The sequence below is a fragment of the Apus apus genome, chromosome 2 (assembly GCF_020740795.1).
Source record: "Apus apus isolate bApuApu2 chromosome 2, bApuApu2.pri.cur, whole genome shotgun sequence".
NCBI classification, from domain to species: domain Eukaryota; kingdom Metazoa; phylum Chordata; class Aves; order Apodiformes; family Apodidae; genus Apus; species Apus apus.
In genome coordinates this window covers 3,162,049-3,181,178 of record NC_067283.1, presented here as the reverse complement: position 1 = coordinate 3,181,178, position 19,130 = coordinate 3,162,049, and the positions used below count along the sequence as shown (strand labels likewise).

The 19,130-nt window shown below is 39.3% G+C and overlaps 1 protein-coding gene across 8 annotated transcripts in view; it reads left to right on the top strand.

Moving 5' to 3' along the window:
• NKTR (natural killer cell triggering receptor) overlaps positions 1 to 18,636 on the top strand; it is a 45,655-nt gene extending 27,019 nt beyond the window's left edge. For 5 of the 8 annotated variants that reach the window (XM_051612323.1, XM_051612329.1, XM_051612328.1 and 2 more), the window contains 10 exons: positions 690 to 835; positions 2,025 to 2,250; positions 2,982 to 3,137; positions 5,078 to 5,165; positions 8,952 to 9,097; positions 10,105 to 13,050; positions 13,751 to 13,846; positions 14,162 to 14,221; positions 14,783 to 14,881; positions 16,240 to 18,636. In XM_051612323.1, coding sequence (XP_051468283.1) covers positions 690 to 835; positions 2,025 to 2,250; positions 2,982 to 3,137; positions 5,078 to 5,165; positions 8,952 to 9,097; positions 10,105 to 13,050; positions 13,751 to 13,846; positions 14,162 to 14,221; positions 14,783 to 14,881; positions 16,240 to 16,315 — 4,039 coding nt within the window. In that variant the 3' untranslated portion in view covers positions 16,316 to 18,636. The remainder of the gene's footprint in view (positions 1 to 689; positions 836 to 2,024; positions 2,251 to 2,981; positions 3,138 to 5,077; positions 5,166 to 8,951; positions 9,098 to 10,104; positions 13,051 to 13,750; positions 13,847 to 14,161; positions 14,222 to 14,782; positions 14,882 to 16,239) is intronic. The other 3 variants (XM_051612327.1, XM_051612325.1, XM_051612324.1) reach the window with 3 other exon arrangements.
• Positions 18,637 to 19,130: the final 494 nt, after the last annotated feature.

Here is a 19,130-nt window from a genome sequence, read left to right as displayed (position 1 = left end):
AAACTTTCAAGTTGCAACTTATTTCCTAGAGCTGGTCAAAAACTTAGAAGGTCATAAATCTTAACAGTAATTTCTTGCTGCCCTCAGTCCATAATTCAGTGAGTTGAAGTTTTAAGTTTAATATAGTTGGATAGTACTCCCTTTTCTGGCACGTTTTTTGTCCCCAAAATATATTAGTTCCTGGAAGTAGAAGTTGTGGGGCAAATGGAAGAAGGGCAAAGAAATGTGTGGTAGAACAAAACTGGGGTGTCCTTAATTGTAACTGTCTCTGCAGTGCCAGAGGAAATTTGTATGCTGAGATTGTATAGACCTATAAATGCTTCTTTGGAGAAAACTGCACTTTGCCATCTCTGTTTATGAAACTCTTGATCTCTTTATTGCACAAAACTCTGAAAATAGAAGGATGGATTAGAAATGATGATCTGTTTACCCTGCCCATGTAGAACTGGGTAGAGTGACATTGAGTATTTCTCTCAGATTGCACTGAAGTGGAACACTGCTTCTTGTTACATGTTGTACATGTAAAAGTAATGAAAATCTTATTTTTAACTTTAATACATTTTAAGAGCCAGATGATGCAAGCAAAGCTGAATGTTTCTGTTTTAGAATGTTTTAAATCTGAAATTCATTAGAAAGTAATTCCAGCAATACATAAATGTTTATACTTTCCACATATTTTCTTTCTACAGCGTACACGTTGTCTTTGGACTGGTTATTTCTGGTTTTGAAGTAATAGAACAAATAGAAAATCTGAAAACTGACACTGCAAGTAGGCCCTATGCAGATGTACGAGTTATTGACTGTGGGGTGCTTGTTACAAAATCAGCAAAGGATGGTAAGCTTACGTGTACCTGAAGCTAATGGAATATTGACTTTGTTTTGAGAGAGCGTAAAACCTGTGCCAGCGTTTAGAAATCAATATGGTGAATCTCTAGAATCTTAATTCTTCCAAGCCTTTAAAACTTAACTCTTGGTGAAGGTGAGAGAGGCACAGCAAGGGAGAAAGCTTTCTCACCTAAACCTTTGTGCCTTGGAAAACACATGCCAGCTTCCTGTTCTCCTTTATTAATGTTTGAGGTGAACGTGACACACTCAGAAAGTAATTAAAAGTTATTCTGAGTTTGAAAGACAAGAGACACAAACATAAACTTCTCTTGAAGATGAATTTTGTGCAGTTTCCAAAGGTTTTATTTTAAGATCATGTAACAATGTATGCAATACATGCAGTCAACAATTTTCCTTTTCAGGAGAATTCATAGGGAGTAAGTTATCTTATAGATATGTTTGGACAGTTGCTGTAACATGATGGAATGTTTTCAGTTTGAATTTTCTGCTTGGCTTTTGACTTTCCTTAAGGATAACATGATTATTTATGTTCCTTAGTGAAAGTCAAGAGGATAGATAATGTAAAAGAATGAGGATGCAGAAAGCAGAATGACAAAAATTTAGAAAATAAGCTTATACTAGTGAGGCTGAGACTAATTCTTGCTTAAATTTTATTTTGTAACCCATGCATTGCTTTCTAAAGGTGATTTTTAATATAAATGTTTTTTGCTTATCTGTGTATTCTATTCTAATCCAAACGTGTGAGTTCAGTATTATATCATAAAATTCAAGGGAGGAAATGAGGGGAGCCCTCCTGAGAATTACACTTAATTCTCAGCCTTTTTAATATTAGCTTGGCACAAGTTACTGCTTAACTTCAGTTTTAAACTTACTGTGTTAATTTAAAAATGCTTTGGCTTTGCAGTCATGTGTTGTCTTCTATGCTGGAAGTAGTGCATGGAAGTTCTTACAGTTTACTTCATAGTTGTAAAACAAATTCCTTTAGTTGCCATCTTTGCTGGGAAATATTTGTCTTTTAGACAATTGCATGACTCTTATTGTGCTTTATTGCAACTCATTGTGAAAAAAGTTGACAGCTCCTCTGAAGCAGTATGTGTGTATTTGTCCAGATATAAAACTGTATCTACACACCACACACTTGCACGTGGACACACTAAATTTTAACTATCTGTTTTAAGCTTTGGAGAAGAAGAAGAAAGTAAGTTCTGACTCAGAAGCTTCAGCCTCCTCCTCCTCCAGTGCATCGAGCTCTTCAGAAACTTCATCTGAAAGTGAAGCTGAAAATGAGAGAAGCAGAAGAAGGAAACGTAAGCGAAGAGCTAAAACCAAACAATCAAGAAAACGGAGGAAGGAAGAGAGAAAGAAGGAGGATCCAAGGTGCAAGAGAACCTCAAACCAAAGACGGTGACTGGTCTCTTTTAACTTTAAGATTTTTGGAAGAGTCTGAGACATTCTAGTTTGTTTTTCATGAAGCACTCAAGCAATTAGTATGAAGGTGCTTTTATTCTATAAGTTTGGATTTTGGTGGTTGATTTTGATAAGCCAACAAAAAAAAAAAGCTGAGCCTGTTAGATTGCTTTTTCTGTGAGAAAGTTTAAGGTCTTTGTAGATAGAAGCTGGAGTGATTTTGAAGTAAGCCTCAGCATGTTGAAGGGTTTAGGCCTGTGTTATAGTGAGACATGAGGCAAATAGATCTTTGATTTGTATTTGATTATATTTCCAAAATACTTCATGACAAAGGGCAAATGAAAAGCAAAATGATTTGCTGTCAAGTGAGAACTGAGCCTTCTTTCCAGTGACAATGCACCATCCTTCCTTTAGCGTAAAATGAATCACAGAATCATAGAATGACTTGGGTTGGAAGATCATCTAGTTCCAACCCCCTGCATGGGCAGCGACACCTCCCACCAGCCCAGGCTGCTCCAAGCCCCATCCAGCCTGCCCTTCAACACTGCCAGGGATGGGGCAGCCACAGCTCCCCTGGGAGTCTAGAGTCGTTAGTAAAATCTGTTTTAGGTTGTTGAACCATCTTAAGGCTCAGTGCATAATCTGTGCTTGTTTTGGAATTTCCTTTGGAAAGTGGTGCTTGTCAGTTGCTCGTAGATTTTGATGGATCAACTTCCTCTTCCCCACAGCAGCCTTTCTGACAAGAGTGACATAACAGAAAAAGCAGCCGACGTTAGCACAAAGAGGGACAAACCTGTGGTACGTCCTGAAGAAATTCCTCCAGTGCCTGAAAATAGATTTTTGCTAAGAAGAGATGTGCCTGTTGTCAATGTAGAACCTGAACCGTAAGAACCATTGAGCTTTATTACCTTCACTTTGCATAAAACTGTCCTGCTGAAGCTGGATTACTGGGACTGATAGCAAATGCTGCATGTGATGTCACATTATCTGTATGAGGTCATTTAATTGTCCTGTTTAGAGTTTCCTGTGTCATATTCCTTACAGCCTGTGTCAGGGGTTTTCCTTGAAATCTAATGACTTAGTTTTATTGGTCCTTAAGGATCATGCATGTTACAACCTTAAATTGATTTAGGTGATGCAAAAAAAGTGAGTGAATGATTCCAGGAGAAATTTTGTCATGTAAACTACAGGAAGTATTTGATTGCAAGGTAGTCTGAATTGAGAGAGGTGATTTTTCATCTTGTTTTTGACTAAAGGAGAAACTCTGGTACAAAATCGTAGAATCACAGAATGGTTTGGAATGGAAGGAACCTTAAAGATCATCTAGTTCCAACCCCCCTGCCATGGGCAGGGACACCTCCCACCAGACCAAGAAGAATAATCTTCCACTAGTCAAATCTAATTTTGGGACCTGTCTATGATTTTGAGAGCAAGAGAAAATACTCTTGGTACAAAGGAAGCAATGAGTTCACAAGTTACTTTGAGTTTGTGTTTTGCACCTCTGCTAAATTGCAGTGAGGTTCTTTTTTTCTATCAAATTTCTTCACTTTTGGTCTTTCTGGAGCTGATACATTACATTGCCAAATAGCTCTAAAATCAGATTGTGTGGGTTTTTTTAATTTCAGTTCATGGTATGGTCTCCTGTAAAACTCTTCTTGAAACATTAATTTACTCATGTTTCCAAAGCCTTAGTAACTGCTTCCTCTGAGGATATTAAGTAAACTGTGAAAAGGAGAAGCAGCCCTGAGGAGAAGGACCTGAGGGTGGGAGGAGATGAGAAGCTGGACATGAGCTACCAGTGTGCATTGGAGCCCAGAAGGCCAGTTGTGTCCTGGGCTACATCAAAAGAAGTGTGGCCAGCAGGGCCAGGGAGGGGATTCTGCCCTTCTGTTCTGCTTTGGTGAGACCCAGCCTGGAGTGCTGTGTACAGTCCTGGGGCCCTCAGTACAGAAAAGACATGGAGCTGTTGGAGAGGATCCAGAAAAGGGCCACAAAGATGATCCAAGGGCTGGAGCAGCTCTGCTCTGGATAAAGGCTGGGAGAGCTGGGGTGTTCAGCCTGGAGAAGAGAAGGCTCCAGGGAGACCTTAGAGCACCTTCCAGTGTCTGAAGGGGCTACAGGAAAGCTGGGGAGGGGCTTTTCACCAGAGAGGGCAGTGAGAGGACAAGGGGTAATGGCTTTAAACTGGAAGAGGGGGGATCGAGGTCAGACATCACAAGAAATTCTTCACTATGAGGGTAGGAAGGTGCTGGAACAGGTTGCCCAGGGAGGTTGTGGAAGCCCCTTCCCTGGAGGTGTTCAGAGCCAGGTTGGATGAGGCTTATGCAGCCTGGTCTAGTGGGAGGTGTCCCTGCTTATAGCAGGCAGGGTGGAACCTGGTGATCTTTCAGGTCCCTTCCAACCTTAGCCCTGCTGTGGTTCTATGAATTACCTGTTGTTGCTTAGGAAAGAAGCAAGGCTTTAGAACCTTTGGACTATGGTGAATTGCCATTCCCTGTCCATGTTGTCTTCATGATTTGTGCACCAAACACAAGTTAACCTCTTTAGGAAAGCCATGTGCCAATTTAGCTTTGCAATTTCATTGTTCACATTTACACTTAGAGAGGTCAGATAAGCTACACATGTAGTTTAAAGCAAGTATATCTTGATTTGTCTTTGGTTTCAAACTGCGTGTTTTGCTTTACTTCCTGGAGACTTCACTGAATTCTTAATTCTGCTATCTCAAAATAAATAAGGTTAATATTTTGCAATATCAACTTAAAAATAGTTTTACTTAATTTTGGGGGGTTTTCTGTGTAACCTCATATTGTATTAATTTCTGTAGGAAGCTTCTTGATGCTACTCCAGCTCTGACTGACCAAAAACCATCAGTCTCCAAATCTGGACGAAAAATTAAAGGAAGAGGCACAATAGTATGTGACTTTTTTTTTTTTTCCCTTTCCTCTCACCCTTCTCTCACCTCGCGCTTTGAATTTCCTTGGGATCTTTGTCAACTACATGTTGTAGACTCTAACTTAGGTTTAAATATTGTATTGCAAAATGAGCTACCTGACAGCTTCCCCCCCCCCCCCCCCCCCCCCCCCCCCTTCATTCTTGTTACTGTATTTTTACTTAAAGATGGTTTGGAAAAACAAATTATTAGTCCTTAGTTACGAAAAGTCTTCATATATAAGAATAAATTTATTTCTTTTTAAGGGTGGAAGTTAGTTCAGCCAGATTCATCCCTCATGAGCCCCAAGATCTAAAGTGATGACAAGTGACAAGAGTTTTTACTCTTATGCACTCATTGGATTTTACTTCTGATGTGTATTGCTTATCCTCCCAAGTATTTGCACCTTCTGAAGGTTGTGCCTCTATTTCTGAGAAACAACCATTTTGTTGGCAGCTCTGGCAGAATCACTTGCATTGGTTTGGTCCTTTTTTTGACATTTTAAGTCAACCTTTTGTTTTGTTTTTTTTAGCTACTTAATGTAGGTAGTAAAATTTTATCAGCAGTCCTAGCTGATGTGAATGAAGTCTGTGTAATTTCAGATGACCCTGCATGGACAAGAAGTTACTACTTTGCAGTGTTGGTAGTGAAACATTTTTACAGATGTGCAGACTTGGTCCTTTCCTCTACCTTCTTCCCTGAAGGCTGCCACTGTTTATGCAGATTGCATTTCTGCTTCAAGTTATTTGGTATCCTGAAGACTTCTTTTGTCTTAATTCCACTGTACTCAGGTTTTCTTGTCTCTTCTCTACTAACCCACAGTACAGGGTCCAAAACACTGCACAGCTGCACTGTTTTCCAGTCAGTATAATAGGGAGAAAGTAAGAGTTCTTGTAACTGTGCATTTGATTCTGGTATATTTCACATTCTAGACTGCCATGACTGAGCGTATACTTCCTATTCAGAATGTTTTCCTGGATCCATTTAGCAGGTTGCATTTGGGTAACCATAAAACAAACTAAGGTTTAGTCCTGTCAGATTTATTTATTTTTTTTGCAAGTGGAATTCCTCAGAAAATAGAGATCAGTATCTGTAAGGCTGAAGGCACTCTTCATTAGAGTGGTCTTAACTGAGACTCCTGAGTTTGATTTTCCTCATGTGAAGGCCAGTGGATTTGAGAAATACTTTTCTACTGATCCCCAGGATGCAGTTATTTTAAGCCACAAAGTGAACACCTTAGATGTCCATAACATGGACCAGGGTCTTGCAGAACCAGCCCTGATTTACCAGCCTGCACAGTCAATCTGATAGCTGTCATGGCTGCATCTGACAGCTTTAATTTGGATTTGACATTTGTGATACCCACTAGAGGTAACATTTTAATAGGAATGTTTTGAAATATTTCTGTAAATACTTCTGGAAAAGGAGCTTAAGGCTGAGTGGAATTGGCTTTCACCAGGAATTTGGGTGTCTGGATCTTATTTTGCATAGTTTGGGCATCCTCTTGGCAAAACTAAGAATGAAAACCAGTAATATCAGAAATAATGTAGAGCTAGCAATTAGTTGGAGGAACATCTTTTTCTACCATCTCTAATAGTCTGATTGGCAACAAGTTTCTATCCAGGATGAACTTGTTTGATGTTTTTCAAAATATTTGTTTGCAGTTTTGAATCCTCTCAGATTCTGAGAGATACCTGAGTTTATACCCTATGAGAGAATTAGGAAGGAGCATGAAACTTCCACAACCTGTTATGTGCCATTAATCTGTAAATGTGTGCTGCTGCTTTTTTTAAGTAGTCATTGCTTCAGCTCAAAGGGTAGGGAAGCCTCAGATCTTCATGACAGATTACTTTTTTAATATAAAACAAGGTGTCATGAAGACTTGAGCCCGTAATTAACTGAATAAGCCAATATACTAATATTTCCTGGTTTGTGGGCAATATTTTTTCCACAGCTTCCTTTTATAAGTGGCTCAAAATAATCAAGTGAAATCCAGATGTTTTTCTTTGAGTCAAGGGTCATCTAATTTCCTCACAGAATTTACCTAAGTGTGTGGAAAATAACAAGTTAGCAACATGAAGTTTTTCTCTACTGCACAAGTAGCTCTTATTGCCTTCTTAAAAACTGTGCCTAAGCATATATATATTTTTTTTTTATTTTAAGTATGAAGCTTCATTACACTTCTGTGAAAGATTTGTTGGTTTTGTTTTGCTTGGAAGGGATTTTAAACTGGATTCCTATTTCTGAAGAGCTGAACAGCAATAACTTTTGGAATAGGGCTTGTCTTTACTTAGACAAGCAGTTAAGTGTCTGCTGACTGAAATGGAACATCTGTGCTTTTGTACCCTGAAAAAATAGTTGGTTATTTGCAGTAACTGTTACTCCAAAAGGTGATCTCTAAATGGAATCTGTGACCTCTTCTGTGATTCTTTTGCATATTGTAAAAACGGATTAGCTGCTGCCATGTCCTGGAGAGGGTGGGGTGGCAGAGGGGACATATATGCACTGATTGAGGTTTATTGCATATGACACCAGGGTCTTAAACCCCTTAGGAGACACAAGCAGAGTCAAATTCTAGGGAAGCTGGGAGATGGGAACAGAAGCTTAAAGTTAGAATGCAAAAAAAGTAATTGTAACCAGAAAGTACACTGCTAGTAGGTAGATCAAACAATAAAAGTTAACCATTAAAATGTTGGCAACTTACTTAGTAATAAGTTTTATACTAGGCCTAGAACATGAATTATTGATTTTTAAAGGATTCTAGAATCTTTAAATTTAAAACTTAACAGTGAACAATTGCTGCTTAACACCTTGTAGTTGTTTGCCCCCTCCCTGGAGGTGTTCAAGGCCAGGTTGGATGAGGCTTGTGCAGCCTGGTCTAGCAGGGAGGTTGGAACCTGATGAACTTTGAGGTCCCTTCCAACCTTAACCACTCTATGATTCTAATATTAAGTGCACTAATAAAGACAATCAATGAGTTAATATCTCACCCTTGTCCATCAGAGCTGGATGTCCCTGGGTGGGTCTTAATTCTTGAGAATTAGTCTCTCTGGCAGGTGTCCTTGCTGGAGAGGAGAAGGTCCAGCAACCTCCTGGGAAAGTGTACAGGAGTCTCCCAGTCTGAGATGGGACCAGGCTTTCATAGAATAAAGTGGATTGACTGCTGTCATTGAACACTTTAGCTGTACCTCCAACATCTCTCATTGGAGAATAAAAGGAAAACAGTAGAAAAACCATGAAGGCTCTGTTCCCGCCAAGCAAACTCTTTTGCTTATCTGTTCATTCTTACTTATCTCCATTTCAGGCCTGGTTGTGGCTGGACTGGGCTCCATGTTCTTCAACACCAGAGAGCAGCTGGTGTTGTGAACATCAGCTTGGCCTCTGTTTGTACCTTTCAAGGTTGTTACCAGCTCAGAGCTTACTGGGCCTTTCCCTTTCTCATGGGAACCTTTCCACTCCTAGGCCTGGGCCTGCAAAACTGAGAGACAAAAAGCAGTTGAATCACAGAGGGAAACTGAGGCAGGCATGGCCCCTCTCCAGCTTTGTGAAGTGCTCTCAGGGCATGAAAAGATACATTTAGCTGCATAAATCTCACGTGTGGGATACAAGCATCCCCAAAGTGGGTATTTTTGGCAGGAAATCAGTGTCTTTGTTCCTGTTACAAAGATGCATGCAGCATCTGTGTGAGAGAACATATATTTTTCTATATTATCCAGCCTCTTTTAACAAAAAAAAAAAACAACATGCAGCTCTGTCTTTGCTTTCCCAGAGGTATCACACCCCACCTCGGTCACGATCGTGTTCAGAATCTGATGATGATGAGAGCAGTGAGACCCCTCCTCACTGGAAGGAGGAAATGCAGAGGTTACGGACATACAGACCACCCAGTGGAGAGAAGTGGAGTAAAGGAGATAAGTAAGATCCTCACCAAAAATTTTAAACATCTTGGGTTTTGACTCAAAGTTAATAGATTCCGTAGATGTGCCATGTCATTCCTGTATAAAAATAAGAATCTTTGTGGTTAACACGTTCCATGGAATTCCAAAAGTGGAACATTTTCTGAAAACCTTTCTGCTTTGCTAACGTGACACCAAGTGAACACGCTCTGAAAAGTGTCAGAAGGTCAGGAGAGTTGTTTCTGATGGTGCCATCTTGGTTACTCATGTAAGAAGTAACACGTTGTCCAGTTTCCTGTTGCTTTCCACAGAGCAAGTCATGCCATTCCTGTAGCCTCAAACTTGGTTATGTGGTTTCTTTGGTTACCAAACCAGACCATTGAATCCACCAATCCTTGATTGTTTTAATGACATGTTCTTTCTGCAAGCTCTGTGGGGGAAGCCAGCTCTCCAGAATTCCTTATACCTCGGTGATAAAGAGGAGCTTCTATCACATTACGATAGTTAACTTCAAAAGGAAAACTGAAGAATATTATATATAATAATTATTTAATAATTACTAATAATTGAATAATGTTTCTGATAGGTCTTTTTAGTATACTGTGTTCAGTATATTTCTGTATTGCAGCGTATCAGCTTTATAAATACTAAATAAGATGAAGCTTTAACATTTAAATATAAATGTGGTTAAGAATCCTGTAGTTTTAGAGGTCAAAGTCCTGAGGACTAGGGTAGTTAAAACGTTAATTCTCTTTACACAGGTTCTAAAATATACAAAATTTGCTCATGTTGGCCAGTTAATTTCTTATAGAGAAGAAGCTCTCTTGATAGTGGTGTAATTCCACCTATCCATCTATTCAGAGGAGTGCAACAAGCTCAGTCACAACGCAATTCTCGGCCAGTAAAGGGGGGGTGTGTGTATGTTAATTCATTTTTATTAAATTAATTACATTGGAAATGGGATACATCATCTACCTGAAGCTTTTAAAGAATTTCCACTGAGTGCAGGGCTTGTTTATGTTCTAGGTTGAGTGACCCATGTACAAGCAGATGGGATGAAAGAAGTGCATCCCGGAGGTCAAGGTCTTGGTCACATAACGGTTATTCTGATCTAAGTACTGCCAGATATTCTAGCCATCACAAAAAGCACAGGAAAGAGAAAAAGAAGGTGAAACACAAAAAGAAATCTAAAAAGCAGAAACATATCAAGAAACACAAGCAAATGAAAAGGAAGAAAACATCAGCCTCATCCGATGTAGAATCCTCTCATTCCTTCCTTAGAAGGACAAAATCATCTTGTGATCGTGAGAGGAAATCTCGTTCTTCTTCACTGTCTTCTAGACGTTCATCCAAAAGAGACTGGTCTAAATCTGATAAGGAAGACCAGAGCTCATCAACCTTATCAAGCAGAGGGACTCGATCATACTACAGGTCCAGGTCCAGATCCAGATCTAGGTCTAAATCAAGATCTTATTCCCGGAGAAGTTCTAGATCAAGATCAGCTTCTAAATCATCACGGTCTCGAAGTAGGTCAAGGTCAAGTTCTAACCCTAGGCATCAAAAGACAGTTTCCAATTCTCCACGCAATGTTTCAACACGGTTAAATGAAAATAAGCTGAACAAGACTGCTGAGCCTGTAAGAGCAGTTATACTCCCAAGTGAAAAAGTTGTCATACCACCAGTTGTCCCGGAAAACCTCCCTGTCATTCCCTTAAGTGATAGTCCACCTCCTTCAAGGTGGAAACCTGGGCAGAAACCATGGAAGCCATCTTATGAACGAATTCAGGAAATGAAAGCGAAAACGACCCATTTAATACCCACACAAGCTAATTACAATTTAGTGGTCATTAAAGAGGCAAATGCTTCTTCCTCGTGTCGCAAGCGACAGAGGAGTTCGGAGAGCGACCGAAGCGGTTATTCCAAATACCGTAGTGACAGAAGCTCAGAGAGTTGGCCCAGATCAAGAAGCAGATCCTCTCGAAGTAGGTCATACTCAAGATCTTATACAAGATCTAGAAGTCCATCAAGCTCTAGGACAAAGTCCCATTCTTCTGGCAGGTCACCATCACCGAACAAATACCTCAGCGACAGGTCAGGGTATAGCGAGTCAACGTCGTCTTATTCCCTAAGTGATGATGAGAGGCACAGAAACAAAAGGAAATCCACATCAAGTGATCAAAAAGCTCGGTCTCTGAAGCTGAGGCAAGAAACAAGCTCTGAAAGTACTCTCCCTTATAAGTGTACAAAAGACTACGATGAGTCCTCTCAAGGATTGAAAGAGAGTGACAGTTTATCATCTTCAGACTTCTCGACCGACAGCGAACGTTCTCCCAAAATGAAAGGAGTCCAAGAAAAGGAAGGTTGTTTTCAATTAGGTGGAAATATTCAGAAAGAGGATAAAAATAGCTTAAGTTCTGAGAGAGGGGAGGAGAAAGCCCAGTGTGAGCGGGGTTCTGATCATGCTAAAAAGAAAGCAGCCAAGGAGAAATCTTCTGAGCAACCTAGAGGTGGTGCAAAAACTAAACGAAGATCCTATTCAGGTAGTAAATGGGACTCAGAATCAAATTCTGAAAGAGGGGAGGCAAGGCTTAATAGGGCAGATTCCAGACCTTCCTCTAGTAAAGAAGAAGGAGAAGCCACATCAGGATCTGACACAGAGCTCAGTGTTACCAAAAGGATAAAAAAATCAAATTCTTCAGAAGGTTTTCTGGATTCTGATTGTACGTGGAAGACTAGCAAACAGTTGTCGTCTTCTGAATCTGAGAGTTGTTCTTCTAGCTCAACAAACGTGAGAGGAAAGTCCAAAAAACACAAACATGGATCAAAAAAACCTCTCAAAAAATCACATTCAAAAAAAGCAAAAGAAAAATCCAAAGGGAAAAATGAGAAGAAACACAAAGTCCAGAAAAGAAAAGAAATGTTTCATTGGCAGCCCCCCTTGGAGTTTGGTGAAGAAGATGATGATGATGAGATAAATGAAAAGCCAGTTATCAAGGATGATAAAAAAGAAAAGCAGCTTATCGTGGACATAAAGGATAAACAAGTTCATGAAAAGGATGAAATGGTTAAAGATAAAATGGGAAACGGTGAAAAGCCCAGTGTGGATGAAAACCTTTTAGGTAAAAGCACTACATGTGATGCCTCACCAGATCACAGTAGCCTGAATAAAGATAGCCTTGAAACAAGTGCTTCAACCAGTATTTTAAACTCAGGAATAAATGTCACCCCTTGCAAAAATGAGATGAAACAAGCTGAAGAAAGTAACCAGAATGGATTGGAAGATGTTATTCAGACAGATGACAACATGGAGATTTGTACTCCAGATCGTAACTCACCAGGGAAGGTTGACGTGGACATTTTGTCTCCTGTCATTCTCACTGCTAAATCTCAGGCTTTAAGTGCTAGCATAAACAAAGATTTACAGGTTGAAACCCCCGAACAAGATGCTGTCAAACTAGGAAACAATATTATAGATATTCTTACTATTAGAGAAGAAAAAGAAACGGGAAGGCAAGAAAATAACTGTGTCCCCGTGTCTAGTGCTAAGGACTGTAGTTCAAAAAGTGAATTTACTGAAAATCCACAAAGCAATATGATAGATAACAAATGGAAGCCTTTGCAAGGGGTTGGTAATCTACCACCAGCCTCAGTTAGTGCTGCCACAGAAGTAAAAAATGCAGCTTCAGCACCAGAGCCTAAACCAGCAGGGTTAAGAATTGAAATAAAAGCTAAAAATAAAGTGAGGCCTGGATCTTTGTTTGATGAAGTTAGAAAAACAGCAAGGCTAAATCGAAGACCAAGGAACCAAGAAAGCTCCAGTGAGGAAGAATCTCCAAGCAGAGATGACAACAGCCCGTCCAGGAGTCTCAGCAGGTCACGAAGTAAATCTGAATCTAAATCCAGGCACAGAACAAGGTCCCTGTCTTACAGTCACTCAAGAAGTCGATCCCGAAGTTCTACATATTCCTATAGGTAAGAAGCTTGTGCCTACCCTGTTACCTTGAATGCTTTGCTGAATGCTGTTGGAGAGGGTCCAGAGAAAGGCCACAAAGATGACCCAAGGGCTGGAGCAGCTCTGCTCTGGAGACAGGCTGAGAGTTGGGGTGTCCAGCCTGGAGAAGAGAAGGCTCCAGGGAGACCTTAGAGCACCTTCCAGTGCCTGAAGGGGCTCCAGGAAAGCTGGGGAGGGGCTTTTCACCAGAGAGGGCAGTGAGAGGACAAAGGGTAATGGTTTTAAACTGAGAGAGAGGAGATTTAGGTGAGACATCACGCAAAATTCTTCACCATGAGGGTAGGAAGGTGCTGGAATAGGTTGCCCGGGGAGGTTGTGGAAGCCCCATCCCTGGAGGTGTTCAAGGCCAGGTTGGATGAGGCTTGTGTAGCCTGGTCTGGTGGGAGGTGTCCCTGCTCATGGCAGGGGGGTTGTAACCTGATGATCTTTCAGGTCCCTTCCAACCTTCACCATTCTATGATTTCACGAAATTTTCAGGGCATGTTTTTCTCTTTCAACCAGTGTTTTTCTTTTAAACAGCACTGTATCATGTAGCAAGTATGGAATCAATATTTAACTTCCAAGTTAAAGCCTTGTAATACTTCAGTGTCCTATTTTCTGCTGCTCTGCTCTTCAGTTGTGTTCTGTTTGGTGCTTTTCAAAGTTGTTCAATGATCGTAGGTCAAGGAGCTCTACAAGAAGCCGAAGCAGAGGGTGGTACAGTCGAGACCGGTCCAGAAGTCGAAGTAGTTCTTACCACAGTTACAAGAGTCGCAGGTAAGTTTCTCCAGCTGTGTTTGGTGTGTACTGTAGTGTGCACTGTTTGGCAGTGTTGGGGTGTACTGTAAAAGCAGTACGCTAGGCACAGCTCTCTGCTGCTTCAGCCTCTGAACTTCAAAGTTGCTTTGCAGTGCAAGTTGGAATAGTCGGATTTCAAGATTTTGGTACTGAAAAAATAACGTTCTTTAGTGTTTTGTAGTATGGATAAGGAATTCTGAGCAAGACATTCCTCTCCTCTCACTCCCACTCTCCCTCTGCTCCCCAGCACTTGTTTAACTTCAAATGTCTGGGTTTTTTTTTTTGTTTTCTCAGTCGAACCTACAGTAGAAGTAGATCCAGAAGTAGCTCTTACGGTCATCACAGTCGATCCAGGTATGGATTATGATTTTGTACCAACTCTGCAAAAAATGTACTTGTATAAAAATACCTTAGTATAAGACTCTCTCTTTATGATGCTTATAATATAATCCCAACTTGAATCAAAGCAGAATCAGCCTAAGGCACGTTTAAAAGCTGGAAGTAACCAAATCATCCTGGCAGCTAAGTAAGAGTGAACACCTTTCCTTTGATAGTTGAAATAAAATCAGGTTATTAATGGTGTCATTTTTTTACTTGTTTTCAGAAGTGCAAGCAAACAGGGGTTTTATTGCATCTACAGTTTGCAGAGAAAGCACAAAGCTTTAATTTACCAAGCATTTTATTTTCATTTTGTTTTTCTAGATGAATGTCAGTTTTACTGTTGTTTTGAGGAGACCTGTTCTTGTATTTCAACTCTTATAAAACACAGAATTATTCTATTGGCCACATCCCTGAAAAGTAATGTTATGTAGTCACTCATCTCTGTATATAAATCTTTAAATCATAGATTTTAACATAAATAGTGTTTTAGACAAGAAATTGTACATTTACAGTTACTTTCTTCTCCCTTTAAAGTAGGTCATACACGTATGATAGTTACTACAGCAGAAGTCGCAGCAGAAGTAAAAGGAGTGACAGTTATCGAAGGTCTAGAAGTTATGACAGGAGATCCAGGTATGTTTTTGACACTGTATTCATGCAAAAGAATTTGCTAAATACATACTTAGGGTATTCAGGAAGAGTAAGGCTTGCTTGTTTTTCCCTCAAACATTAAAACCCCCCATTGTTTCCAAAAGTAGTAATTAAAAACAGTTACGATTAGAGCAAGGGTGTGAGTGAGGAAATCAGAATTTCTGACATACTAAACTTGAGGATGGGGAATTAATTGCATGTATGCATTCAAAATAAGCATGTTTGGGTTTTTTAAAATAATTTTCATTGTTTCTTAAAAACTATAATGAACTAGCTCTCAAGATTTAAATCAAGTGCCCTGTTATGGATTAAAAACCTGGTATGCAAAGAATTCCATTGGATGCTAAATTCTTTTGGTTAGACTGCAAAAGTGGATTTGAAAGAAATACCTGGAAGGGAAATAAAAAATTGCAATGCTGTCCAAAATTAATGTTTAACTTCCTAGAATGTATTTTGAAAGAGCATTTTATCTGCAAGTCCAATGTGCTTCAGATGAATTTAGGAGAAATTTTACTCCACTCAGTGCAAGGGAATTATGTAGGTATAAGTGAGGTCTCACAAAGCCCAGAAGTGCAATGATGGGAGGGGGGGTTTATATATATAAATATCAGTGATTATTTGTTTTGAACCTTGTAATATGTCCCACATTAGTCAGTGGTAAATCAGTCAGATCTCTAAGACTACTGTAAATTTTCATCCTCTGCTGTCCTTGTACTAATTTTTTCACAACTTTGTAGCAAAAAGGACTTCTACTCTTACCTGTTTCCCCATCTAGTTCTGACAATAAGCCAACTTTCATCCTGTGTTTGAGAGGAAATGATGGAGATGAACCAAGAGTGTGGAAATAGACTCATAAATTCATTGTGTTTCGATGTTGGGAAGCTTCAGAGAAACAAGGATTGGATTAGGTTATGCTCAAGTTTCATTTAGAAACCTGCCTCACCAGGCACAAGGCTAGAAAATCTGTAATGAAAGTTTATTCTGTCTAATTTGAGTATGTCCTGTGGCTTGTCTGAAACCATCTGGACTCTGTCTTGATGCTTGGCCAGGTGCTGAGCTTGGAATTCTGCTGGTTAAGCCAAAACATTTTCATCTCCAACTTCCACTCTGCAGACAGTCACACGCTCCTGGTGCTGTTAAGGGGCCTGATTCTTCAGCCCTTTCTCCAAACAAAAAATTGCAGTCTATAAAGCAAGGATTTGTGAAATTATCTGAGTTGGGAAATGCTTGCAATATAAAATATTGGTTAGAATCTTCTCCATCTTGGCAGTGCTTTTACGTGGTGCGGTTTTGAAGTTCAAAATAACGATTTTTGAGGCATTTTCATCTTTTCTTTGTAGATCTTACGGCTCTGACAGTGAAAGCGATCGCAGTTACTCTAACAACAGTCCCAGTGGAAGCAGCAGATACAGCTGAAAATGTGTCTTTGATGATGGAAACTGTGCTTAATCATTTTTTTTTCAGTGTTATGTTTAAAAACACCCCGTTGTGACAGTGTCCCAAGTGAAGTTGAAGGGTGTTTACCGAGTTAACTGAAACGTTGCTGTTTCACAGTGAACTCAACTGACTGTGTCCTCACAGAGAGAAGTAACTGAGCTCAACTGACTTTCATTTTTATGTCAAATGCTACTTTTACAAAATGGGGAAAAAAAACCCCACAAACCTCCAACAGTTTTATTTCCTTGAATTGGATTTTCCAAGCCATGAATGACACTTAGGTGAATTTGCTGCCACCATTTCTCTGGGTGCAGCCATCAGGGCTGTCTTTCAAGTTGTTAAAACACCTTAGGGCTTTCTGCCTGTTCCTGCTAAATCTCTGCTAGCAACTGTACAACTGTGAAGAAAAAACTTCTTAGAAAGGCAGCCATTTCTGGTGTATTAAAATGCTTTTTGTAAATGCTGGAAGATGGGCTCCCTGCTGTCTTGTGTGTGAATTATTGTATAAATATAGTATTTACACAACATCTGGGTGATGAAAACAAAGATTGCCACTCTGTCTTAATCCTAGGAATTATCACACTGACAAGCAGTGAGCAAAAGTGTGATGAAGGAGTTTCAATCTCAATCTCCAACTTGTCTAAGCTTCTGTGTTTCAGATGGAATTTTGTGATAAACAGCAATGTTCTGAAGAGTCTAAAAAAAAAGTGTTTCTAAACACTTTTTGCAGTTAATTTTAATTCATATTACAGTGCTTGGCATACTTGGGCACATTTTGAAGTTGAGTGTTGTAAACTGTTGAGTATATCATGAGTTTGTTCAAAACACTTTTTTAAAACTTAATGTAATTATAGGTTTTTTTGAGAAAACAAACCATAATGGTTCCTTTATAAAATGACTGTAGATGTATCCCATTTGCTATAGGGAATATCAGATATTGATACTGCAGATATTGATCTATATATTATTAAAGTGATACAAAAAAAATACTGTATGCCTGATGAAAAAGCATGGACAATACTTTAAAGTTTAGTACCAAAAATGATGCCATTTTCCAGGTCAGTGGTTTGCAAAAAAACCCAACAAACCCAACCCATAGAATTAAGCTGAAGAGCTTTGAGTAATTTTTGCAATATTCTGAGTTGATTTTAAAAAGAATTTGTAAAGTTTTTTTCAGTGTTTAGAAACTTAAGAAACAGTTTTTAATGGCATAATGTGACCTGAAAAGTGGGGTCTGTACTGAAAAAACAGACTGACTTAGCTTGATTAGAGCTAATGAGTACTGTTGTATTATAACAGTTTTCATGACTGACTTTCTGTAATACCTTGAGATGTTTTCATTTTCTCAAATGTTTTCAAATACTGAAAATGATTATTTTTTTTTTAAGTCTCATCAGGACCCAACAGCTTTGAAAATTAAAAGTGGTGATTTCTTGCTTAGATGCCAGTTCATCTTGTCTCTTTTGGCTGAATTAAGCTCTCCAAAATTAGCTTTTTGGCACATTTCTGAAACATGGAAGTTCAAAGATAGGTTTGAAGGCTGCACTGATGCCCTCCATTTCTGTCCATGAGTAAGACATTTGGACCCAGGTTCCTAAAACTAATTGGTCATACAGGTGTTTCACTTTCTAGAAGAATCCAGAATTCTGGATTTCCTGCTCTTGTAGTTTAATGAAAAAGTGTGTTCATGTAACCCTTTCAAATCACTATTTTGGAAGCTGTTTATGCTTTTTAAGTACATTTATTCCTCAAGTCCATATACACTTCTGGACACATCTCTAACAGTAGCAGCCATTTCAGAGTTCTGAACAAATATTTCCTTGCTAACTCCGGGTAATGTTTGTTGTAGTTCAACTTGATTTTTTTCCCTTGCTGAGAAAATAGAACTAGTAGGCTAGTGGTGTAACAAAATATACTAATACAAACATTGCCATATAATACTTATTAGAGAGAAAATTCCTCCAGAATCAGTCTTTTATCATATCTTGTATCTGAGTTGACTTTTTAAGGTAAAGGTAATAGAATCAATTAATTGTAGTTGCCCAAAATTACTGCAGTGTCACTGATGTCTATTTCAAATCCTGAGTTCAAGCCTTATAAAGCAATTCCATCTGGTAGATGGTTGAGGGAGGGATGTGAGGGCAGGACAGGGGGGAGTATTTTTATTTAGTGAAGTTATGAAATTGTGCTTTGGATAAGAAATGCACCCCTGAGCTCATTTTCTATGCTCTTATGTTTTTGCAATTTTGTTATTCAAAAGTAGTTGCTGTTTGTAAAATAAACTTTTGTACATATCTGCAGATGCTGTTTTCTCTACATCTGGAAAAAGCTGTGGCTGCTTCAGGGAAACAAGCAGGAAAACTAAAAATCTCCTTCAATTTCTAGATCAGCTTTTATCCCTTTCAAGGCTACACACAAGATGCTTTTCTTTTTCCTGACCTATGTGGAGCCTGATGCCTCAGCACGGCTGGGCTGGGTTTACAAAATAGTCATTGGAGGGGCAAATAGTTTGAAATTTCCACATGATTTGAGGTTGTCACCATTTCCTCAAGATGCATGAAAAGTTCCTGTCCTATGTGAGAAGCTGGACTTCCCAGATCTCCATGGAAATCCCCCAGTGGGCTGAGTTTTCACTGCTTTGCTTTCTTTCCCAAATACACATTCCCACATCGTTTCTGTAACATACTGGAAATGTGGTGTTAGTGCAAGTCAGCAGATGTGATGGCTCAGCAGTCTAATCTATTAGTCTTTTAGACCTTTTGTTACAGAAAAAAAAATTGATTTTGTTGAAAAA